At 36.9% G+C, this 26,395-nt stretch overlaps 1 protein-coding gene across 4 annotated transcripts in view; it reads right to left on the bottom strand.

The window, feature by feature from the left end:
* The window catches only part of UBE3A (ubiquitin protein ligase E3A), a 53,457-nt gene that overhangs the window by 1,761 nt on the left and 25,301 nt on the right, over positions 1-26,395 (bottom strand). For all 4 annotated transcript variants that reach the window (XM_085582655.1, XM_021546696.4, XM_021546698.4 and 1 more), the window contains 8 exons: positions 20,074-20,384; positions 15,727-16,982; positions 7,561-7,705; positions 3,719-3,924; positions 1,409-1,573; positions 873-1,028; positions 706-779; positions 91-234 (listed from right to left, as the gene is read on the bottom strand). In XM_085582655.1, the coding sequence (XP_085438781.1) occupies positions 91-234; positions 706-779; positions 873-1,028; positions 1,409-1,573; positions 3,719-3,924; positions 7,561-7,705; positions 15,727-16,982; positions 20,074-20,384 (2,457 nt within the window). The remainder of the gene's footprint in view (positions 1-90; positions 235-705; positions 780-872; positions 1,029-1,408; positions 1,574-3,718; positions 3,925-7,560; positions 7,706-15,726; positions 16,983-20,073; positions 20,385-26,395) is intronic.

Raw genomic sequence — 26,395 nt, 5'->3', positions numbered from 1 at the left:
ATTCAGCTTTCAGATTTAACTAGGTTAATAATTTAAAAGCACAGAATTAACTTCCAAGCAAAATGTAGATTTTTTTTTTTTTTTTTTTACCTCTCTGTATCTGGGCCATTTTTGGCTATGATCATCTTTAACTTTCCAAGTCCTCCCACAGGGGCTCTGTCTGTGCCTGTTGTAAACTGTAAGAATAGTCTTTTCTGTTCATCTGTAAATGAATGGACAATTTCCCAGAATTCCCTATCAAAGAAGAAATTAAAAAGTAAATAAACTGTAAATTTTATTTGGTATAAATAAGAATTTCAAAAGTAATTGAGCTTTGAAGGTGTAATAATTCTAATCAGTCTTAACATCAAATTTACAAGTTGCATTCATAAACCAAAACTCTCAGAATGTATTTACCAATAAATGAGATTCAGAAATAGAAATCAGAAATATTACTGAACACTGCAGCTTAACTGTCTTTAAACATTAAATTGGCTGGGTTCTGCAGCTATTTTATTATTCCTATTTCCTAAGGAAATATACTTACTCAACAATGCTTATACCATATCCTCTTCTCTAATGACAATACTTAAGGAAAGTGAAATTACACATAAGACATTTGCATCTCTAGTACTACAAAAATAATAAATCTTACAATATTAAAATCATTAGGAAGAAACAAGTGGATGAAGTGCTTTTTATCTTTACAGAATTAGAAAAAATTACCTAATAATAAGAGAGTCTCTTGTATAGCCACCATCATATTCTGTAGTTTCTTCTAGTGCTTGAAAATCTAAATTCTGTAAGAAGATGATATTTTTAAAGATGACCACTAATTATATACTCAGGATCAAACAAAACTCCACTGTCTAGTGTATATTCAAAATTCTTACCCTACTTCCACAAATAAGTAATTCAATTTCCTCCGGTCTAAATAAATATTTCAAAGGAGATTCATTGGTCACCATGTGGAATCCTCTCCGAAAGGCCTTGAACTGCTTTTCTACTGATTTATTGAGTATATAGTCAGCATACAGATTGACAAATTCCTGCAAGGAAATAAACCCCAAAAAGCTTAGTGCTTCAACACATGCACTTGAAGTACCTCCCCAAAACGTAAGACCCCAAAATACATATAATTCTGTATCTATGCAAATTATCTGAGCTCAGATTTTATTCAGCAACACAAAAGAACAAGTCTCAAATACTGCTCAAACAGATCTAACATCCCACCCAGAAGCTACATGTCCACGCATCAATGCTTTCTTTAAGAGAAGCCTTTTCTGTTCACAACCACACTGTGTGCTATGGAAATTTTAAAAGCCTTTTAAACTTAAAAATTGTGAGACCAAACCTTTGTAGGGTTCTACATAATTCTAAATACAGTATATCAAAGAACTCCAGATTCTCTTTAAAAAGCTGAGTGTACCTTTCTGTTTTCATTTGTAATAGGAATTTTATCACCGTTTTCCTTTAAATCATGCATCATCGGATTGCCAAAGAGGTCCGTGTGAGATATTTGAAACGTTATCATCATATCATCTTCCACACTTCCTTCATACTCCAGTAAGTCTCTCAAACTCTGATACAGAACCTAACAGAATAAGAAATACATGTCTGTCAAAAATAAGCTTTGATAGATTCCACTGACTAATACAAGAAGACATGAAACCACCAGCCTCAAAAAAGGGTTGTTATATTCTATGACACAAGACATCTAAAAATCTCCCATAGCAGTCCAAATAATTATTTATTAAGCTCAGTATCTGTAAAGAGAACCAACAGAAGATATTAAGATAAAAAAGAAACATGGCAATCAGTGATAACTCCCTTAGAAGAGCCTTTTAGTACCTACCAGTCTTCCAAAATGCAATGGTCAAACCTGCAGTTTAAGAGCTTTTAATAGCATCTTCTTAAGTTTTTTGAATCTGTTTTTACTTTAGGCATCCAAAATATGTTATGCTAGTAAGGGGAACATTTATGAGTTAAAAATCAAAGAAACCCCTGTATTTTATGTCAGATAAAATTCAGAAAGTAGGCTTTTATCTTATACTTCTTACTTAAAACTGAAGCCAACTAGGAATTAATCCTGAAGCAACACAGATGGGGCAGTCTTTAACATAAGAAGACGTTTATAAAGAAAAAAAAAAAATCACAAGTTTGATCAGAATTTACCAAGTGGAATCTGAAATTATCTGTACGAGTTTGCTCTATTCAAAGAGGCAACCAGCTTTCCTTTCTGCTATGCCTTAGAAAAAGCCCAAGACTCTCCTGGAAACCAAAGCCTATGCAGCAAAGGTATAATTATTTGGCTGCAATAGAGGCATAGAGGCAAAAGAACATAAAGTGAAGGTGGAAGTGAAAACTGTGTGCAACTGTACTTTCATAGTGAAGTAGAAAAAATAAATTTCACCCCAATGTTTAAGCTGAAACATGAAAGTTAACATGTAAGCCTCAACCTCTCACTGTGTGTGAATTTGTGTTTTTGATTCTTCCACAGAACCTTTAAAATAGACCTTGCACTGAAAAATCACTGGACTTGGAACCATTGATGGTGAGGGCTGGTGAACATCCTATTCTCCATGCTCTACAGCATTAGAAAAAGCATTGGGAGGCTTGACTACTGTGAATTTCGTCTGGGGTTTGAAAAGCTCTGAAGTGTTTAAATCATATGAGAATACAAAGGGTTAAAAAAGGATTACTTAAAAATAAATCAGCATAGGTGTTAGAGGAGAAACGTAAGAGAAGGGGAGAAAAATTAGGAAATGCCCTGACTGCCCTGTTCCATAGAAATACATTCACATTTTTTTAGTCACAAGAAGTTCTGAGTATGTAATAAAAATTAGAGGAAACTCAGGGCACTATTTCTCACCATTATACACAGAAACTGGTCGAATCTGGCATGCTGTTGTACATAGCCATCGAAACCAGACCAGATAATGTATTTTTTGATTAAAAATGCCTCATTTTCAAATATGAAAGCCAAATTCTTTCTAGACAGTATCATTTCACTAATCTTTATTGAAAAGATGAAGATTTTGTACAACTGCTTATAAAAGAGAAATGTCCCATTGTTTGAAACAAAATGAAGCTTGCTAACAACTCTGACCAGCAACATGAGGCGAAGCCACTGGTGATCTCTGATTGCAGGTGGAGCAGGGCCAAGACATCCTGCACACACACCTGTGTGCTCTACCTAATAAAGTACATGTACAGCTCAGTGCTTGTACAGCCACGGGCTGGGAATGGGTGTGTGTAGATGGACAATTCATTAACTATAGGGATATTCATAAATTGCCTCATCTGTCTCTTGCTTTTAGACAAAAGCCAGGAAGAACATCACACCTTTGCACGTTTACTCTTTCTTGCACTTGTTTTTGGTAGAAATCTACTTCTACTAAAAGCTATGAGCAGCCCAATTTTACAAGTCTCTTTGGGAAGAGACAGGCTTGTTCATGCTTCATAATTCTTAGTAACATTTGGGAGTTTATGTAGCAAAAAAATTAAAGCTTTAGTGATACTGAGCCCTATTCATTGATGTTACAATTTTGCCTCCTCCAAACCAAATGTAGCAAGAAGTTTTCTCGCTTATGAATTTATTTTAACAAGCACAGACTCTTAACACAAATCACTGGTTATTTCACTTTCATTTCTGACAGTGGTCTTGTGTTTATTTGAAATATAGATTAACTTATTGCATGGAAAATGCACTGTTTAACTTGAAGAACAAGAAACTTACAGGATGAGAGTCTGCCAGATCACGGAAAGTTCCTTTTTTGCCCATTAGCTTCCTGTAGACAACCATGGGGAAATGTACATCCAGTATACAGTTGTTGTAGATAGCCAGTCCCAGTACTATGCCGATCAGGGTAAATTGACCCTCAGTTTCGAAAGAGGACGGATTAAACCAAAACAGTTTTGTAGACTCATCATATGTGAACATCCCTGTTATCAAAAAAAAAAACCAAAAAAAAAGAGTTGAATTATGGTTACAGTTGAATAAAAATGGCACATAAAACATACCATTATAAACCCATTTGCACTAGCCTTTAAGACACATTAAACTTAACATTATACTGAATTGAATAGCAAAGAGAAACTACTTCGGGTGACTGGAGCTGCTCTAAACACTGTTACTCACATAACCACTAAAGGTGTGCAAGAGAACTGTGATACAATATCCTGCAACACTCAATGAAGCTGCATGTACACAAGCTTTCATTCCTTCCTCTACTGAGGAAGCAGCAGCACACTGATAGCAGTGATGGTGACTGAGAAATACAGCAGTACAAGAAAAGAACACAGCCAAAAACATGTAGATGAAACAATCCTGAAGAACTCTAATTACCAAAAACTGACAGCCTTTCCTCAAAGGCCAGTTCCAGCAAAGGAACAGGACTAGATGACATCCTACTACATAAATAGAAGCTGTGATGATGGAGCAGGGATTGACCATTGCCCATGATTTTAGAGTTTGATGCCCAACAGATTTGTTTGCTTGTTTCAAGGACCATTGTTACTGCAGCTATTAAACACATCTTAACTTGAGAGAAAAATAGACCATGGCCTCAAAGAAGGGGTTGAATTTTAAATGCTTGTCACTGTCTAAAGGGAGTGGTTTTGCTTCTTTCATTCAGTTCACTATTTCAGGAGACCAATTTCCTGCCCAGCTCATGAGCTGAGCAATGAAGACTTCAACAAACAGCTGAACTGGCACATGCCAGAAGCTGCAGGGAGAAAATGTGAAGACATATGACAGGCAGAACTCCTTATCCTTTTGGCTGTAGCAAGACATGAGATAGCTCTTGTTTATGAAACTGGGGTGTACAGGCTATAAATTATTTATATATTATTTATAATATTATTTATATATAAACTAAATCCACACTAAAATCCATTCCTTACCTGACTAGATACTGAAGCAAGATAAATGCAAACCCCATAGACTTAAGGTGAGAGAGAGATCACCCTGGACAGGTACAGTCCCAATCACCTGTTGCTTGTACAGGTGTCACGATTTTCTGGCAGAGCCTAAGAAAAACTGCCGCAGTCTCCTTCTTCTCAACATACTATGTCAGATCCATGTGAAGAATATAACTACATTTGCCACAAGGATTTATCTTGTCAGCTCTTAAAAAATATGCTTGTTTACAACCTATGCAGATGTACAAACTGATTTCAAAGCCACGTGAACACAAAATTACTCTAAAGACTGAAAATACCATCTTCAGCCAAGAGATAAAAACTCTTTCCTCATTCCATGTAAGGCAATAAACTGCAAGCTCATTCAGACTCTGGCTATTCCCCAGAATGGATTATGTATCTAAGTAAGTGACTAGGGATGGGTCAGCCATTAGGGGAGTACACAAATAACAGGCTGACCCATTAGATAAGGCACATGGAAATCAGAAATGGATGAGCAACTCAGGCATATATAGGCCAAACATATAGAATCCTGTATGCCATTTTCTGAACTGACTGAAGTAACTTCTGGATTACTGGTATGTAAAGCAGTGACTTGGGCTTTTTGGAATATGATGGAAAAGTAAACTGTCAAAACAAACAACTCCAGCAAATGTCTAATAATGAACCATCAACAGTTTACTCAGATACACTTCTGGAAACACTTTAAGGTGTATACAGTATTTTACTCCCTTACCAAAATTAAGATTACAGTACATTAAAATCATAATGAAACACCGGAAAAAAGTGGAATCTGCAAGAAGGGGAAACAATTGCACTTCAAGTTACATGAAGTTATCATTTCTTCCCCTTTACCATGGAATACCTTTGCCAGTATTTCTTCTGAGTTATTCCCTCCTTTGAGTAAAACTTTAAGGCAGTTTAATATCGAAATACTCAAAAAGTCAAAGAAACTATAATAACAATATACAGCTCTTGAAATATACCTATTGAAGAACAGACATTTTAAATTCCACTTAAAGGATCTCCTTTGTTTTCTCGGGTAAAGAAAGCATTTATAAATCAACAAAAGTCATATGTAGTATATCTAGTGCATACATGAACTGCTATAATGCAATGCATATATATACATATATGCATATGCACATACACATATATATACATATATTACACACACACACACTGAATGCAAGCTACATTTTCTGCTTTTACACATTTATGCCAAAAGCCACTAAAAAGCTTTCTCCCCCTCCAGAGTTACTATGAATACAAAATATGTACATACTTTTTAACATTTTTAATACAGAAGTAAAACTTAAAACATGCCTGTACATCTAATATACTACTATCTTTAAATGCAGGAAGTAGATACACACTGCTTGGATCTTAGCTTAAGCACACTTTAGTATTACTAAAAGAGTATTTCAATACACCCACACAACTTCTGTTTAAATAAACTCAAGTTGAAAATGTATTTACTTTGCATTGAAAATAAAATTTCATCAATCGAAGTATTAGGAGTTATTTATTTTGCCATACTTCAAAGTAAGTTAACTCAGATTCCAAATCTCTCTAAGTTAATAGCATTTTTCAGAGTGAGTAAGACTTATCTATGGTTCTGTACCACTTGTTATAAGAACTGGCTTGCATATGGTGAAGAGCAAGTGCCAAGGTTCAGATTATTGTTACTGATTCTGGGTACTTGATACTGATACCCCCTTTCTAATCCAGTCAAAATAGATTTCTGTGTATTTTCATCAATTTTCTAAGCTACAAAACTAAGAACAACAGCTTTATCTTTTAAGATAGTCCAGTGAAACCAAATTAACAGCCATGAGCCATTAGGCTTCTTTAATGGAAGCCATTACAGGAAATACAATGTAACATCATACTTCACATAAAATGAAAAATTAGTATAGGAACCTGGCAAGTCTCATTTCTAGTCTAAAAGTATTCTTATAATTTTATAACATTTTCATATTTTCAGAGTAGCAGAAAAGCTGCACACTAAAAGAACCATGTCCTTGCATACATGATTGGTGCAGGGAGCAAAGGAAAAAAGAATATGATGGAAGTATGACTGCTGAAACACAAATGTAAAGTTTTGGCTATAATATATCAAATTACTTTTGGTTTTTTAACTACAATCAAATTTGACACTGCTGTGACACTTTGGATCTGCAGAACTGAGACTATCAGATTTATTAAGCTGGAGGAAGTGGAGGAAGTAACTAAAAAACTCCCATAGTCCTACTCTTGCTTTATTGCAGAAGCTCCTCCTCTTTGGTTTGATTATCAATTCCAGAAGCTAATCACAAAGCAAAGTGAGGAGAAATGTGAGAGAACAAACAAAGGAACCCTGCAAAGAAACCCTGTACTACTGATTTGTATCCAAACAAGTACGGGTGGTTCTCATTCATGAACTATACACACTTACTCCTTCCATCATTTCTCCTTTGGGAGGATGACTGCTGACAACATAGTGAGCCTCAATGTGCAGCAAATACTCTCCTGACCACCAGTGAATCTGGAAAGCTTCAGAGAGAAGCAGCAGTGGATTTAGAAAGCATAAAAATAGAACAATCCAGTCTGGAAGATCATCCAGGCCAACCTTTTGTGTGAAAAATCTGTTAATCAGTAAATTATTAGAACACATACCAATATCTGGATTGAAGATTTCTTCCACAACCAGTTGAAAAAATTCTTTGGAAACACCTCCTTCATCTACCCCTTGCTCTCCTTCAAATTCAACATACAATTGCTTCTTCAAGTCTGCAGGATTTTCCATGGCAATCATCTCTAGCTATTGAGTGAAGAGATAGAAATATTTCATTAGTAAATCTGTTTACTAGCATAGTTTAGTATCAAATAATTAAACTAAAAGCATTCTCCAAATTTAAGAAGAAAGCAAGCACAAATCACAACAGTAAAATAAGAGAAATCAATAGTAACTCTAAACCACTCTAAACATGTTTTACAATCTGGGGATTAACAGCAAGAAACTTACCACAGAACTGATCTGTCAGCCCATTAAAGCTCACTGGCTGTTAGCATTCTCCATTTCTATTCTTTTAAGCACTTATTTAAAACAAGTTATCATTGTGTTGCACCCAATTCAGAGAAAAAGGAAGAAAACAAGATGTATTACTGGGATAATTAAATTCATCTGACAATGAAGATTTTGCAATATGATCTACATGTTTGACAATAAACAGCTTTGTGAAGGGATACACAGCTTTTCAGAGGGGGAGACAGAAAACAAGCCTTTGATGAGTAGTTGCATCTCTCAAACAAAGAGCTGAGGAAAAAAACCTAAAAACAAAAAAGACACTAGTATTACAGTCAACTCCCTCTTCTTGATCCTAACGAAGTCTCAAAACTCTCTTGCTCTTATTTCTTCAGTGCCTTTAAACAGATCTACTGCACTACTGATATGAAAATGAAAATTCAGTTAAGACCAAATAAAAGTCTGACATTTTACAAGGGTTTCAAGTCTATATAAAGGCCATTAGAGGCCACAGAATCACAAAATAGTTTGGATTGGAAGGGACCTGGAAAGATCATCTAGTTCCAACCCTTCTTCTATGGGCTGGGACACATTCCAGTAAACCATCTTACTCAAAGCTCCATCTAGCATGGCCTTAAATAGTTCCAGGGATGGGACATTACCAACTTTCCTGGGCAACCTGCTGCAGTGCCTTACCAGCTTCACAGCAAAGACGCTCTTCTGAATATCTAATCTAAACCTCTCCTCTATCATATCAGGTTATTTGCCATTGTCCCATCACTACATGCCCTTGCTGGAAGTTTCTAGAAGGTCTCCCAGGAGCCTTCTCTTTGGCTGAGCAACCCCAGCTCTCTCAGCCTGTCTTTATAGGTGAGTTGCTCCAGCCCTCTGATCATTTTTGCATCCCTTCTCTGGACTCAACCCAACAGGTCCACATCCTTCTTATGCTGGGGACCTAGAGCTGGATGCAGCACTCCAGGGGGGAGTCTCACAAGGGCAGAGTAGAAGGGGACAGTCACCTCCCTTGACCTGCTGGCCATGCTGCTTTTGATGCAGCCCAGGGTATGGTTGGATTTCTGGGCTGAGAGTGCACATTGCCAGGTCCTTCACTTGCTTACACCAAAAATTTTCTGTAAATCAAAAGTTAAGCAAGGATATTTTGCAGCTGATAAGAAATATGCTACTTAAGAGCATAAACACACTGGTTACACATATGCAGCACAATTAGACTAAACATACCTATGCAGGAAAGAAAACTCAGCAGCAGTAAATTAAGGCACAGGTGGACCTGTATACTCCTCTACCAAGACCATATTACTTGTAAGATTTGCCTCTGATGTGGGTTAGTGCAGATTGTACTTACCAGCAGGTGTCTTTTACATGCTAAACCTTTTTATTTCACTTCCCTACCTTATCCACACTCTTTACAGCCCAGACTTTTACTACAGAAGTGTAAAGTAAAAAAGGAACAGAACAGAGAAGGTAAATGCAGCAGCAATGACACTATCAAGTCACAAAATCACACCACTGGCAAGACACATTTTCTTCTGCTGACTGCCAAGCCAGCCAGACATGAGCCAAGCAGTGCAGCAGGGCAGGATGTGACAGAGTTAGGGGGTTATCATAATGGGTTTGAACACTTTGAAGCACCCCATACAAAAGGAGCATGTGGAGAAAAAAATTGCACTAACTGCTATTGAAAACTAAATTTGGAAAGAGAGGGAGTGTAACTTCATAGCATATCAATCTTAGTTAAAAAACACAAAGGCAAGCCATGAAGACCCCCATAATGACATCAAGAGATTAGTCTATATTTCAATCAGCAAGCCAGAACATTTTCAGAAAAACTTAGGTATGTACCACCTAAGCCACCTGTACAAAAAATTAATTTCCTAGGACAACAATGGAACTTAATCCATGTTCTAAGTAAAATTTCCAACTTTTGAAAAACAGAGAAATAGCATTTATTTTAAAACTGTAAATACAAGTTAAATGTTCAAGCTGGACAGACAGAAATTCTCTTATTTGGATCCCTTCCCCGTATAACTGACAGCAAGAAAGCTGTGGGTTTTTCCTCCCCAGTCATGACTTTATTTGCTTTGTAGTCTTTACCATCAGTAATTTATTATATTGCATAATTTATGAATTTTCATGAGTTCTGAGAAAGCATATGTTGTGTCTGCATTTCTTCTGGGACAGCAACCCTATGTAATAGTGTGAAGACTATTGTGTCATGGAAATGCACTAAGGGAAGTGTTCATATTTATACATATAGAGCAGTTAAAGAAATTTCAAAATTTTTTTTTTGGCTGACAAAAATAACCTTAAAAAAAAAAGGAAGGAAACAGTCTTAGCTGAGCAATGCTGGCTAGACCGATTAGAATAGTGCACTGGATGTCTGCAAGGGAGTCAGATAAAGGATTACCCAAAATCCAGTATTTTGAGCAAAGCCTGATGCTCCTTGAAGTAGATTCTATAAGCAGGAAAATGCTGCTAAGCTGCTCAACTCAAAGTTGTGAGTTTAGCTGCTCCTCTGAATATCTGTGTCAACACTGATGCTTCACAATAAAAACTGAATGCAGTGGGCAACAGCAGCAAACACAGCTGTAAGGAGGCACTGAAATTAAGCAGAACTGCAGTAGCTTTTCTATAGCAGGGAAGTATGAACTTCAGTTATGCTGTCTGGTTCTTGGGTTTTTTTGGGCCTTTCTTTGTTTTTAATAATCATAGCTACCTCAATTGTGTCAACATAGATGCTGCTAGACAAACACAACCCAGCTGTGTGAATTACCAAAGTTTTACAAGTTGTTTTCTGTCATGATGGCTTGACTGGCCATATAATTGAAATAATCATTGCGTTTTCCAGGGACTTCCTAAAAAGCAAGGACTTCCTAAAATTCCTAAAAATGCCTAAAGCAGCAGAAGAATGCATGAATTGAAAAGCTCAAAGCTGAGTGAGAACGTCATAAAGAATATCTGTATTTTGCTTGCTGAAACACACCAATGTACCACAACTTAAGACACTGGGTGATTTTACTTTGTTTACAGAATAACACTGCTTTCCTGAAAGACAGGAATGTTCACTGAATGACAGAAATAAGACAACATTGAAAAGCTTAACGTAACACCAGAGTTTGGTGTCCTGCTTAAAATTGATAGCAACTGAACTAATTTCTATTCAGTTAAAAACAATCACAAACCACCTTAAGTTTTATCATAATGCAGAAGTTCTCTTTAAGGCAGAGGCAGGAATACTTTTCCATACTAGATAGCAAAAATGATAGAACACAACTAATTCAAGCTTGAAAGTACCAGTGACATATCATGACATAAGTTAGTCAACACATTTTTCTAAAAACCAGCATGGAAAGTAATAGTTACAGTGACAAAGCAGCCTTTGCTCCAGCTGTACTTTACAGTTTATGCACACATCAACAGTCACATGCCCTGCATCCAACCAATGCATATCAGGACATTTTCACCTGAACACACAAAACTTGGTCTGAAACAACAAAAAAATCTTGTGAAGTACTTTGCTGCTAATACAGGAGAGAATTTGCCTACTGAGTTCAGGTGTCACAGAAGAGTTTTGGTCATCAATACACTCAGCAGAGACATTAACAAGCAAGAAGGAGGTGCTGCCACTAGCTGTCTGCATTCCATGTGAAATTTGTCAGTGAGCTTCTAATCTGCAAGCCAAGTACAAGACTATTCTGCTGAAGGAATCAACCATGTTTTCACTTGAACAAGTTGTGTGTCATAATTTACACCCTTTAAATTACTGCTACCTGAGAAGAAAGCCACATTTAACCTGGGCCATGGGGGTGGGGGAAGAGTAAATTCAGAAGAAGGGGATGAAAGAAATAGCTCTTAGGGAATGAAAAGGCAGAAGAGAGGATTACTACCACACTCACACAACATGACTCAGCAGTACAGCTAACTTATTAACCTGCTACACAGAAAAAAGCATGTTAACTGCCTTCAGGAACTGCAAACTGAGCTGCCAACTCCAAAATACAAGAATTCCTTAAAAAAAGTGGAGACTATAGCGTTAAAAATTCTAACATTCCACCCTTGTACCCAGGTGACTTTTCAGACTAACATACATACAGATAAGTATACAATAAATATATACTACAAAGAAAGATGTTTCATTAAATAATTTTCAATAAAAAAGGAAAAAAAGTCTCTGAGGCAAATTTCATACATGCAAAGAAACTGAACAAGGAATTTGTAAATAAAATTTTTCCTTAGATGTATGCGTTTTAGGGAACCAAGATTCTCTCAATAAGCAACTTTAAACAAGATAACGCCTTAAAGGTATTCAAAAAGTACTGCCTCAAATTCTTAATAAAAGGAAAAAAAGTCCTATGTTGTTAATAGTAACAAAAACAAATAATTACCAGTGTTCATATTTGCTTTATTGAAGTCCAAAAAGCAAGAATATATACATATTGAATAATAAAAGCTAAAATATTAAGTACTGATAGGAGATAAACAGCTTGGTAATGACTTTATCAGCTCAACTGATTAGCAACAAGACAGTATTTAGTGTGTTTGCAAGAAATTGCAAAGGATGATCAATATATTTGTTTGAAAAATATTCAATATCAATAAGGAAAATATGAGTAAGACTATCTCAACCTCATTTTAGTCAATATTCTTGAAAATGCTTCTATCAGGAAGTTATCAGTTATTCCATAGATACTCAAAAAAGTCTTCACTGACTTTTCAGTGAAGACAGAGGTCTAATGACATAAGTAGTAGCTAAAATTTTTAAAAGTCTGAAAATATTCAAACCTCTGATGTAAAAAAAATATGAAATTCGAGGGTAAATATGTTGGTACTCATAATTAAATTCCTGTATATTAAGCATGTTCAGAAACATTTTGTCATTGAACAGATCTAAGAACATGCTTTCACTAATGAAGATTATTATCTTTGAAAGATCTTTTCAGTATTTTTCAGTGAGACTCTTCCTAAGTTCAATACTGTACATCCAAATCTGCAGCCATCCCTGATGCAAAGTCATCCAGTGCAGCTTTCACTTAGATTTCATGCTGTCAGTACTGCTACAGAAGCTCATGATACCCATCTTAGATTCCCATCAGAGACAGAGCAAACTGTTTTAAGGCTTAGGACATGAGACTGAAGAGCTTCCTCCAGAGCTATTTCAGATCAAGTAGGAAATAATTGTGAAAATCACTAAAATTGCTTCCCAGCCAGTTACAAAGAGTACCAGCAACAACAGCATGCAATTCTTGAACAGATCAGGCACTCTTTGACAAAAGACAACAGTGTGGAACAGTATCTCCCCTAACTTCCCAGCTACCAGCACAATTGCAGCTTAGAGATTTCCTGAAGTCTGCGTGTGGCTCACACCAAAATGCCTGTAATGTCCATTAGCTTTTGATAGATCTTTCTTTCAATAAGAGTTCTACATCCTGGGCAAAGACACCCACCATTTTAAAGTACACAGTATGGAAAACAAAATGTTACTTTGCACATGTTAAGTCTGATTCCTGATAATAAAACTAGGGGTTACCAGTTGTATTTCTCATTCAGCTTCTCCATCCATCTTTTATGTCCTCTCCATCATTGTTTTTACCCTTAAGGGGATTTTACAGTTTCTTTGAAGAAACTCAGAGCTTTTCAAATGTATTTCTATTTGATCCTTTCTGATATTAAAACTAGAAGGGACACATGAAAGAGAATAGGCATACTGTGGCCAATGGCAACATTAGAGCATTCTGATCACTAACGCTTCCCGGGGAATATTTAAAATATATTCACTGAGCAATGACACTTTGTACCATCAGTTAAGACACACCAGTAGTTAAAAGGTGGATTCTGCTCCCACTTGATACAGTACAACAAAATTTTCTCTAAGTCCACATCATCCCACAACAGCTGCCTTGTAATGTGTCTTTGAAATAGCACATACTTCCTTCCTCCACTTTGGATGGCACGTCTGAGTTCATCTCCATTTCACTGAATATAATCTATTTTCCACTTCTGAAAAATGCCTGGGCTGCACTTGTTCTTTTTGGCTACTACTACAGTTTAGTTTTAGAACAATTTTATCTTTTCCCTTTATTTTCTGTCCCAAATAAACAGCTTAAAATCCTTACTTTCCTTGTGGCTCTGACAGTCAGGTCACCATAATTTAGTATGCTCTGACAGCTTAAATTAACAGCCATAGAAGGATCCATGGCAACTGCCCAGGCATGTAACTGAGGCTGCTAGGCTGACCAAGTGCATAATAATTTAGATTAGTATATTTGAGCTTAATCTCATTTAAATTTCCTAAACTTCCTACAGGCCAAGAATGGGCACAGCAGTGACTGCTGTGGCCCTGCTGCAACTTGATGTTGCCCACAAGCTTTTTAACTTAAACATAATTTTTTTGTCCTCAAAGATTTCAACTTCTACAACAAGCAGTATGTAAAATAATGCCTTTTCTCATATTTATGGATTTTCTCTCTTATCAGATAAAGAGGAAGGTTTGCTTTTGCTCTGCTGGAATTGACATTGATAAGAACATCTAAAATTAGCTTTTATGCTCTTTTACCTCTTCCTTTCCTAAGGGAAAGAATTATCCCTCCCTTTTTTCCAGTATTGATGTGTCCAAAGCTGAACATTCAAGGAATAAACTCCATTAACAGTAATATGGCAAAATGTAACTGGACACTACCATAAGTCTGTAGATAGTGAAATCTCAAAGAGTATTCTAAATAATAAAAAAAAGGTACACAATATTTTTACATTTATTTGCCTAATACAAAACACACAAAAGCCATTTCTGCACTGCAATTTCATTTTTTCTTTTGGTACTGAAGGCAAATGTTTCCCTGACAAGTAATAATATCAGCAATTCCCATGAAACAGCTAACCGAGCTGGAAATTCCTAGGCATACAGAAAAATCAAGGTAGGAGGTAATTTAGGGTTTTCACAATTGACTTTCACTGACAGTTAGTCATCAAATTTAACTAGAAGTAACAGCTGGGCTGAGAGGCAAAAAATTTCCCCAAAACCTCTCTAGCTCTTCAGTGACAAGTTTTAAAGTCATGGGTATATTTAAAAATTTACAAACCTTGTGCTTTAATAACAGAACACAGGAAAATGAGTGTTTGAAAATTACCAGCCTTAACAGCAACAACAAAAAAGTCCTAAAATTAAAGAACATATTAAGGTTCCTATACAGACCTATTTACCATAGAATACTTTATATCATGTATGATTCCCTTCTTCCAAAAATGCATGAAGAAATGGCATTAAGTTTTAATTAAAGACAGCATATTCAGAAACAGGCTGCTCTCACACTTCTCTGCTATTAACAGGTCTGTCTTCCTTTCTCAGTCATATTAGTATTTGCACCAAATTAAAATAATGCTTTATTTCTAGAAAGTTGTATGTCCACAAGAAGAGTACACAACTAAAATGTCTTAAATTCTAACTTCCATCTGAAAATCCCTACCCTCAGAAGACGATCCAGAACAGTGCAGAGGACAAAGAAACAGAAATTGATTACACTCTCACCATCAAGATCTGTGCAGGATCTGATAATGGGGAGTAAGAGCTATCTGACACTTCAAAACATCTAAATCTGCAACCACTCTGAGCAGAAATAATTCTGCTGAACATAGAAATCTTCAGCATCATGCTTAGAACTCAAACAATAAAGCTATTTGAGATTCTTCTAAAGGACATGTAGTATATGTGCACTCACACAGAGTCCTTTTCAGTATTCCAAGCCCAAGTAGTTTGCACGAGTCAGAGCCAACAAACCCACGGGCCATGTTGCTGCGGGACTTACCCGGACAAGCGCATCATCGATGATGTGATCACGCCTCACTTTCAGCCGCAAGTAGGGGTTGAGCTGCTGCCCTTGAACTAAGCTGTAGAGCACAGTTATGCGTCTTTCACTGTACATCCGGATCCTATTGTCATAATACAATCCCAGGTTCTTGGTAACAGCATTCAATATGAAGGGACAGGTCATAAATGAGAATTTATTCTCTGTTTCTACTTTGAAGAATGTGTAGTCTTTGTCCATTTCTAAAACATCATTCAGTGGTTCATTAATAAATTCTTCAAAAGGGATAAGTGGTTTTCTGCAATCTATAGTTTTAACACCAAGTTCAGTTTCCAGTGGGTCTACTCGAGGACCTTTCTTATTTCTTCTTTCCTCACCCAACAGCTCTTGAAGAGTTAGTTCACTTGATTCTGGGATGGGTTCTTCATCTTCCTCTTCGTTATGATCTGTATCCACATCCCCCCCTACTACATTTGCATAGTAAACCATTTTCAAGCACTTTGAAGCAGCAACAACAGCATCATCATCATTCACTAGGTTACGACTATTGAACTCGTTGCTTATGACTTTGTAAGTAATAAGCTGCTGAAATGTTTCCATCATTCTCCGAATTTGATCTGCTCTGTACTTAGACCACAATCTGACCAGTTTTGCTTGAGCTGCAAGGGGTAGTTTGCTCATTGCTTTGCAAAACAATGGTAGGGCCATTTCCAGATATTCTGGGCTATGAAGATTGCCGTTCTCCATAACGATAATAAACAAATTCAGATAGTTAGGATCCCGAGAGTACACATTATGGTAAGTCAAGTCACATTCCACATTAGGTGACAAGTACACAAGTGCATTTAAAAAGGCAGTTTCTATTTTTTCATTAGAAAGTAACCTATCATAGACCCGTCTGACTGCTTCAATATCTACAGACACTTCATCTGGGCCTAGTTTTTGGAGGTTATTATCTCCCTGTGTGTTATCGCCTATTCTTGATGATGAAGATGATGATGCACCAGAATCCTCTTCCATAGCAGCAGCCGAACAGGCAGCTTTTTCCTTTTCATCTTCATCTTTGTCTTCATCCTTTCCTTGAAGAGACTTGAGCTCCTCCTTGGTGTGCTGCTTGGTTTTTCGGAAACTCTGCACTAGTGCTTCAGCACTTGAAAACACTCTCCCAATCACCCGGATTAAAGGGGAATAATCTTCTTTTTCTCGACATAGTTCAAGAATTTCATATATCTTGTCTTCTGTTAGGAAAGTCACATCTATAAAAAGATAAATATATTAGTTTTATTAAGATAGAAATTAAAAAGATAATATGCATCTGGTTTGCCCTACCTAAGAAACCTGTGTGTCATATCATCATTAAAACTGCAAAAAAACAGTGTCAGTGCTGGATAAATTCAAGATATACTTTATAATTTCATTAGCATGAAAAATCACAATTTAATTCACTGCCTTAGTAAAATATTTTCTTAATGGATGTCAGTCAGAGAACATGCACAATACTGAAACTGTTTTGCAGTCGATTAACTACATTAGGTAGTTAACAGTACTGTATTGTCTAAACAAGTGCCATCAGTAAGAGGTTTAAACTTTAAAAGACTCAATGAATAAGGCTGTGACAATACAGTCTTCTGGTAAATCTGCATAGTTAGTGTGCAAGTCATTAAACTAAACAAACTAGACTGTATCAACCTCTTTTTTTCAAACCAGATCTTGAAGAAAAGACTCAATCACTTGTTTTATTGCATGTTAATGGGAATATAAGATTTCTTATTTCTCTTTTTAATGCTTTCTGCAACTGTTTTTAAACTAAATTGATGCCTGAAAACCCTCTCAAACCCCTCAATATATGATCTGAAATTTATGCTGCCTTCTAAATTACACATACAGAGAGGCATGTAGATTATCTCTTTGTACATTAGGCCTCAGTAAGATAAGCAACTTGGGTACACTAATCAACATGTTATTCAGAGGAACAAGATGGTTTACACACATCATCTGCTCCAAATACCTGTCTGTTCTCCCTCTCCCCAAACTCCTGACAAAATAAGTCATTCGAAGGGTCTTTTTGTTATTTGAAATCTTCCTTTCTCTTTAAAAAAAAAAAGAAAGAAAACATTATTTATAGCTTTCTGTGTTACTTCTCAAACAGAACCCACAGATACTTTCATATCAGGTGATGATTTACAGTAGGATTACTGTAAACATGATCAGATTCTGAAAAGATATTCTAGTTTAAGCAGATTCTTCTGAACTGACACATAATTTAGAACTAAAACAGAATCTGTTTAATAGCATCTCTAGAGAAAACATCTCAAAACTATATTCACCAACCATGCTAGAACTACCCACCTCTGCAGAAAGAAGTGTATAATTTTAATAAAACATTTAATAAAGATGTTGTACATGAAAATATTTTGAAAGGTGATTACCTACACGGATACTCATACCAAGAAGTTATTAAATTAAAAATACATACTAGATGATGCAAAGACAGACAACGTATTGACTTTTACAGAACTCCAAGCCACTCTTAGAGCACATTTAACACAGGAAAGGTTAGGCTTGTATCTAAGCTTAGATTGAGTTCCAATCTGAAGATGCTGAAAAATCTCAAAACTAAATGTTTTCAGCTCTACTGAAAACATTCTGAAAAGATTCAAGCTTAGCACAATATCTATTTTTATCTGCTGCAGTGCATGCACAGGAAGTAAAACTTGTCTTAAAAGAAGTCCTCAAAATGAGGACCACTGTCTCAAGTTCATTGACTCTGGACCACAGACATTATTCATAGTATAAAAATTATCAGCACACATCGACAATTTAACAATATAAAGAATTATGGATTTCCATACTTAAACAGGAATTCTTCATTCACAATTTTAAAGGTTTTAGTATTTCAGGAACTCCAGAAAAGTAATTTAATTGTTTCTGAAGCATATTTCAGTTTATTTAGAACTTTCAATCTTATGCCAAGTGTACAAGCAAGCTACACATGCTTTTCCTTGGCTTTGCTAAACTTTGCTGCAGATTTTCCAGTAACTGTTGTAGCAGAGTGACCTTAAAAATTCAGAGTGATAGATTCCTTAGACATCACACAATTTCAAAGGTAACTAAACCTCAGATGAGCTTTAAGAATGCATTAAAGGCCTCTGTCTATACAGCTACACAGAAAGGTCAATATGTGTGATGCTCCAAGAGAGGAAGTCTGAGTCACTGATGTAGCCAACAGACCATCTCTGGAGGTAGGTTCAGAAGACTCTTAGGTACCTGCCTTGGGGAGAGGGGATGGTTAGACAGAATAAGGAAAACTCTGTATCTAAAAAGCTCCATTAATAATAAAAAAAACAAAACAAAACAAAACAAAAAAAACAACCAAGAGAAAAAACTCCTAACAGACTTAATGTGCCTCTTGTTCATCTAACACTCTATTTCCTTCCCTTTCCCCTTCCCCTTCCTAGTGTTTGCCTCTCTGCTTATTCAGATTGTAATTAATTTGGGTGCAAATTTATTCTTGCATCAGATAAAGAAGAAACTGATGCTGCTATTGAATGGAACATCTTGGGTTGCTTATAACACAGTACTATATTTTATTACTAATTCTGTAGGGTTTTTTATATCTTTGCTGTAAGCAATTTCACCTTCTTTAGTTAAAATACATGAATCTGGACTTGTGTTTATACCACTTTTTGCCACAATAATTAAAGGTGGTCTACTCAAAGGCTAAATGGCTTTAAAAACCATTTGGCCTGGTTTCTGGATGTGTTCACATCATGGGTTAAGGTGACAACTAACATTATTCTATTAGTATGTATTTACTATTACAGATTGTTTGAAAAGCTAAACATAAGTTACAAAGCATATATACAGAGCAGTATTTCATTTTACACTTAAAAATGCTTAAAAATAACTGTGCTCAAACATTTTTTATGTATTAGTGAATGCCTATCACTCACTGTGTAATTTTTTATCTGTTAAGTTTCTTAACATAGAATGCGAAAATAGTTAAAGTATAATTTTTATAATTTATTAGCTGCAAAGTAATTTTGAAACTACCAAAACTAAAACAGTCATACAACAGCACTTAAAGCTTTTCCATATTTGCAAAAATCATTATTCTTGTAAGACAATAAATGCCTGTTAATTTTAACAGAGATGTGGTCAAAATCCAGATATGGAAAATCAGTGTTGAGCATTAATCCATCAGTTTTTCTGAATCCATAGTAAAATACTCAATTGTCTAATACTGTATTTTACTGAAGTCAGCAGAACACCACCAGAGTGAATTATGTTGGCTTGGACTCCTGCATATGAAATGTGTTTGATTTTAGAAAATTGTAAGAATCTTACCTTTAAAGTCATCTCTTGGGCCTTGCATTTCCTTCTTGTTCATTTTTCTGTCAGTGCAGGAATTGTTATGGGCACCTTTGGAATTGTTTTCTAGGTAAGCTGAGCTCGTTCCTTTCTTGGAGGGATGAGGATCACAGAGTTTTGCATTAATCTTATAAAGCTCGAGGGCCTTAATGGCTGCTGCATTGTTATCCATACGGAGAAAAGTTGGACAGGAAGCACAAAATTCATTCGTGCAGGCTTCATTTCCACAGCCCTCGGTTAACTGGTGGTAGTAGCGCTCTATTAGATGCTTTGCAGCTGCTCGCTTCCTGTAGCAAACATCCAAACAGTAAGTACAAGGATTAGTGGAGCTTTCATGTACAAAGCTCATTCAATAGCATCAGCAAGACAGAGATTAGTCAGGCACTGAAACACAAAATTTCTGTCAGAGAGAACACACCAGAAGATTTTTTTAAAATGCAGGATTCTCATCTTGACAAATGCAAATATATTTAACACACAATTTAATTTGTGGGTCCTATGTAAGTAAAAGATAAATCCTGTTTATGCAGTTTTCAGCTTTATGTGGTAGTGCTACAGTGGAGACAATCTTGTACAGTTCTGAACAATCTCCACTGTTGCTAAAAAAAGAGAGCAGTTTGGATGCAAATCAAGGCTGCAACTGAAACAAAACTGGATGTTGTACAGGTGTTGAATCTAATATATAGTACTGAGGCATGGTTACCATTGACAGATGAAAGAGGCATGAAACACAAACAATTCAGACATTTACTTAGCAATACTATCAATACTATACTATTTTACCCATTTTAACAAGATTCCAGATGACTAAATTATCATAGTCAGTCTATTTAAATCTGTTCAAAATAATATTCCTTGGTTAATTTAACTGATGCTAAACCACAATTACAGATCAGCTCATGCTTGGATATATTTCTCCTCAGCCTAAATAAATTATATGGTTGTCTAAATAAAATTTAAAAATCACCCCCAAAAGTGCTATCTGCCAAATCCTTCTGTTTCTCCTGTCATTATAAGCGCCAAGTACGTATTCTGAAAAATCACAGATCAATCGCTGTACAAATCTAGAGCTCAGTACTATATATATATGCACAAAAGAAAATGTAACTGCCTTATTAATAAGGTCACAGGCTTCTACAGAAACATGCAAATAATAAAGAAATCACTGGAAAGCTGCAGGTAACCAGGACAGAAGCAGCTGCATGCAGCATCAAGAGCAACATGTTTGACCACATTTCAGGAAAAAATCCCCAAACCTTGACTGCATTTAAGATAATAAGTTATTAATGAAAATTATCAACTAAGAAAGATTTCAAACATTCTGACTAGGTTTAACATACAGGCTTTTTTCAGAACTTTAGTGATACAATATTACTAAGATTAGAACATCAAAAATTGTGATATTAACTTAAAATTGCCTTTCCTGATGTCAATGTATGCACAGCTTCTGCATAGAACAAGTACTTCAGAACTGAAGTGCTAGACCCACTGGTACTACTCAGCACTTGATGCACCTCACTGTTAATAATGGCTGGTTAAATAGCAGTTTCAATGAAGTTACTTCAAAAGGGAAAATGTTCTGAAAGTGACTACTGAGGTCTATATTACTCAGCAATAAGACCTCTGCTTCTTTCTTTTCACCTGTCAAGATCTCATCATCCTAGAGAAGAAAATACATCTTACAAGGAAAACAATTACTTTGATGTCTGCCTGAGCCCTCAAATGCCTGAGTATGTTTCAAGGAAAAGAAAACAAACAAAAAAGAAACTGAGGAGAAAGGTTTCTGTGGCACTTTGAGATGGATGTGGAAAGAAAAAGCAGCATGAGCAATACCATTAAAACCATTACTGTGTAACAGGGAAGAGCTCTATTCTAAGCTAAGGGAAGTGTTCTAGTCTCTCACATTTTTGCATGTAGACTTACAAAAATCTGCCTCTCTCCATGCACATCTAAAAATAAGTGGCTTTTTTTAATCTTGTCTTTCATACTTCAGCCATTAGTATAGAGGCATCAAGAAAAATCACCCAAATCCCCTCAAAAGCAACAGCGTTTTAATACAACTTGGAATAGTAAATTATTTCAGAGACAAATCCAAAAATTCATGTTTTGGCCATTCCTCACCTTCAAGCATTCCAGACCTTCAGATGTAGAGTGTGAAATATTGTAATTTGTAAGCAGGTTAAGTATTTATATATGTAAAAGCTGAATTTTTACACCTGAGCTGTGGCCATCAGCATACACACCTTTCCAGCTCACACATCTAGTTTGAATAAAGTTATATAATGTATAAACACTTATACATTAACAACACATTTTATCATCTTAAAAAAAACCCAAACTCCACTTTAATCAGGGCATGTCTGACATGCCAGTAGATAAAGCTGAGCTTAGACTTGCCTCTAACAGTTAACTTCTGACAGACTCAAATTTTTTTTGCTCTTAGTTTTTAGCTACCAATTACTTCTCAAACTTTGCCATGCCTACAATAAGTCTGTGTGTACAAACACTTATTTTGACTTGTGGGTGGAGACTCTGACTCAAGTCCTCTGAAACTCAATGAGAAACAGAAGGTCTGACTGAAGGTTGTGTTTTTAATTTTTTTTTAAACAAGTGTGGAAGCAAACAATATGATGTACAACAGCACTAGAATACAGCAGTATTAGAATTTCATAGAATATCCTTAGTTGGAAGTGACCCCCAATGATCATCCAAAGTTCAACTTCTGGCCCTGCACAGAATCATCACCAAGAAGCACACAATGTGCCTAACAAACACTTCTTGAACTCGGGCCTGGTGCTGTGACCATTTCCTTGGGGAGCCTGTTCCAGTGCCCAACTACCTTCTGAGTGAAGAACTTCCTAGTATCTAACCTAAACCTTCACTGACACAGTTTCTTGCCATTCCCTCAGATCCTGTCACCACAGAGAAGAGATCAGTGTCTGCCCCCTGCTTCCCCTCATCAGGAAGCTGCAGACCACGATGAGGTCTCCCCTCAGTGTCCCTCTCCAGGCTGAACAGCCCAAGTGGACTCAGCCACTCCCCATATGGCTTCTCCTCAAGGCCCCTTCACCATTTCTGTAGCCCTTTCTTCAGATGCTCTCTAACAGCTTTGTATCTTTCTCATATTGCAATATCCAAAACTGCACACAATATTCAAGGTGAGGCTGCCCCAGTGCAGAACAGAGTAGGACAATCCTCTCCCTTGCCCAGGTGGTGATGCTGTGCCTGATGCACTCCAGAGCATGGCTGGCCCTCCTGCCTGGCAGGGCACTGCTGGCTCATGTTCAATTTGCCACTGACCAGGACCCCCTGGGGGTCTTTCTGTGATGCAGGTCCCAGGAACACTTGTATTTGTTGAACTTCATGTCATTGGTGGTTTAAGTCTCTAATTTGATGAGGTCTCTCTGCACAACCAGGCTACCTTCCAGGGAGTCAAAACACCTCTCACTTAGTATCACTAGCAAACCTACTCAGTATACCTTCGAGACCTGCGTCCAAGTAATTTATGAAGATGTTGAGGAGGGGCAAGGCTGGAGCCCTGTTGATCTCCACTAGTGACAGGTCACCAGTCTGATGTCATCCCATTTACTGAAAACCTGTGTGCCTGGCCTGTGAGCCAGTTGTCCACCCCTCACATGATGTATTTATCCACCTGTGTTCTGGACATTTTATTCAGAAGGATACTGTGAGAGACAGTATTGAAAGCTTTATGGAAATCCAAAAAGATTCCATCAACTGGCTTCCCTTGCTCAATTAGATGGGTTACCTTGTCATAAAAAGAAAATAGGTTTGACATGAACCAACTGGCTATGACTGATGTCTGTGGCATCCTTCAGGTGTTTTTCAGTAGCTCCCAGAATAATCTTGTCTGTAATTTTACCAGGCACTGATGTGAGACTGACAGTCCTGTAGTTTTCAGGGTCATTCTTCCTCCCCTTCTTGAATATTTGACCGACGTTGGCCAGTGTCCAGTTGACTGAGATGGCTCCAGATTCCCAAGATCATTGAAAAATCTTTGAGAGAGGCCTTGCAGTGACATCAGCTATCTCTTTGAGTATTCTTATAAGAGTTCCATAAGTCCCCATAAACTTACAGGGATCCAGCTGAATCCTCCCCCCTCTCCCTGGCTGCTACTCTACAGACTTTTCACATTACCTCAGACAAAAGATTTAGGTAAGTAAATAAAATACATAAATTTATGTATGTAAGTGAGGATACAGACCTCAGAAGGTAGAATAGAATTTACCAAGCCTTCACAAGAGCTACCCTTACTGAGGTTCATCAATAAAAGGACTTACAACAGAAAATGCTGTCCTGAGTAAGTCATTATGTGATTTTTAGACACTCCATACCATATTCCCGCTGGTGTACTTCAGGTATTATCACTGTTCATTGCCAAAAGCTCATGTTTCCTATTTCAACATTATTCATCAAAAGAACTTGCATTCTCTGTACTGTCCAAAAGTGAAACTCTTTCTACATTCCCCTGCTCATGTAGTATGCTGAAAACTGAAGCTCTTGGCCTGAGGCATTAAAATGGGTTCATCAAGCAAAGAAACATAAAACCACTCTCTATTCTTAGCTCATGCTATACTCATGAAGACCGCAGCTCTTTTTAAGTTCTATAAAGGGATCTGGTCAAGAGCAACTAGTCCCTTAGAAAACTCAAGGCCTAGTTCACGTCCATGAGCTGTGTGTACAGTTACTACTGTAGCTCGGGCTGTAGTGACTGACTTGCATATACATTTTCAAATACTCATTATTGTTGCACATCCAACTGTGAAACTGTACCGGTGTGGCTGAAGTTGTAAACATTTCACAGGCATATTCTTATGACTGAAGGATAACTTCCCACTCAGTGGGCCTTGTATAACCTCCTCAAGCAATATGCACTGCTTCAGTGAGGAAGAGAGGCACCTAAAATAGACACCCAATTTCTTTCGTTGAAGTCCAACAATTTCACAAGCACAGCTTTCTGTTCAAAATGAAATTAGCATTCACTGACTTAGTTTGTAGTAGCTACAGAAAAAAATAATTGCTTTTAGGCTTTCTCTATGTTCTTTAGCTAATAAAAAGTCAGATAATAAGTACTTTGCATTTGTAGTTTAAATGGTGCTAAAATTGTGGAGTATCACAAGAAACATGAACAACCAAGCCAAAGGTGAACTGGGCTGCATTTTCTGTAGTAATTTTTGAATGCCTAAAACTTGTAAAAAACAGGGATTGAGTGTATGGGTTCAAAAGTTCCTATGAAACAGAACGTAATTTGCATTTCTCAAATACCTTAAACTAAATACAGGAGAAATACCATGTAAAGGATTCTCTTGCAACAGAGAAAATCAGAAGTATAAACATTAAAGGAATTTTTAAAATATTTGAAGTGTGTAATAATTTAAAGTTCACCTACAAAACATTTACATTCAAGTTTACATTTACATTCAAAATGTGCCTGAAATTTAAAATATCTGCATAACTGCATCATTTTTGCTTGTAAGTTTACATAAATTTTAGAAATACACATGGATGTTTCATACTTGTCTGGAAATGCCAGCACGAAATAACACATTTCTGAATGGTTTTTGCTTAGGACACAATAACTGTTATATTATTATTTCAAATAAATCTCACGTCGGACAGGAGTGTTGATCTGCTGGAGGGCAGAAAGGGATCTGGATAGGATCTGGATAGGCCAAGGCCAACAGCATGAAGTTCAACAAGGTGAAGTGTCAGTACAACAACCTTGTGCAGTGCTACAGGCTAGAGCAGAATGGCTGGATAGCTGCCCAGTGGAAAAGGACCTGGGTGTGTTGGTCCACAGCTGCTGAACATGAGCCAGTGTGTGCCCAGGCAGCCAAGAAGGCCAATGGTGACCTGGCCTGTATCAGAAATAGTGTGGCCAGCAGGATAAGGCTGTGATCTCCTTGTTCTTGGACCTTGAATCCCATCTCCGGTTTTGGGCCACTCACTGCAAGGAAGACATTGAGATGCTGGAGTGTGTTCAGAATAGCATAATGAAGCTGGTGAAGAGTCTGGAGCACAAGTCTCAGGAAGACCAGTTGAGGGAGCTAGAGGTGTTCAGTCAGGACAAAAGGAGCATGAAAAGTGACCCAATCACTTTCTACAACCACCTGAAAGGAGGGCGCAGCCAGGTGAGGGTTGGTCTCTTTTCCCAGGCAACCAGTGAGAGAACAAGAGGAAAATGGCATCAAGCTCTACCAGGGGAAGTTCAGGCTGGACATCAGAAAAAAATTCTTCACTGAAAGGGCTGTCAAGCTTTGGAATGGGCAGCCCATAGAGA

This window comes from Lonchura striata, chromosome 1 (assembly GCF_050655825.1).
Source record: "Lonchura striata isolate lonStrDom1 chromosome 1, ASM5065582v1, whole genome shotgun sequence".
Classification (NCBI taxonomy): Eukaryota; Metazoa; Chordata; class Aves; order Passeriformes; family Estrildidae; genus Lonchura; species Lonchura striata.
The sequence above is the reverse complement of the archived record's forward strand: the minus strand, read 5'-3'. Positions and strand labels throughout refer to the sequence as shown.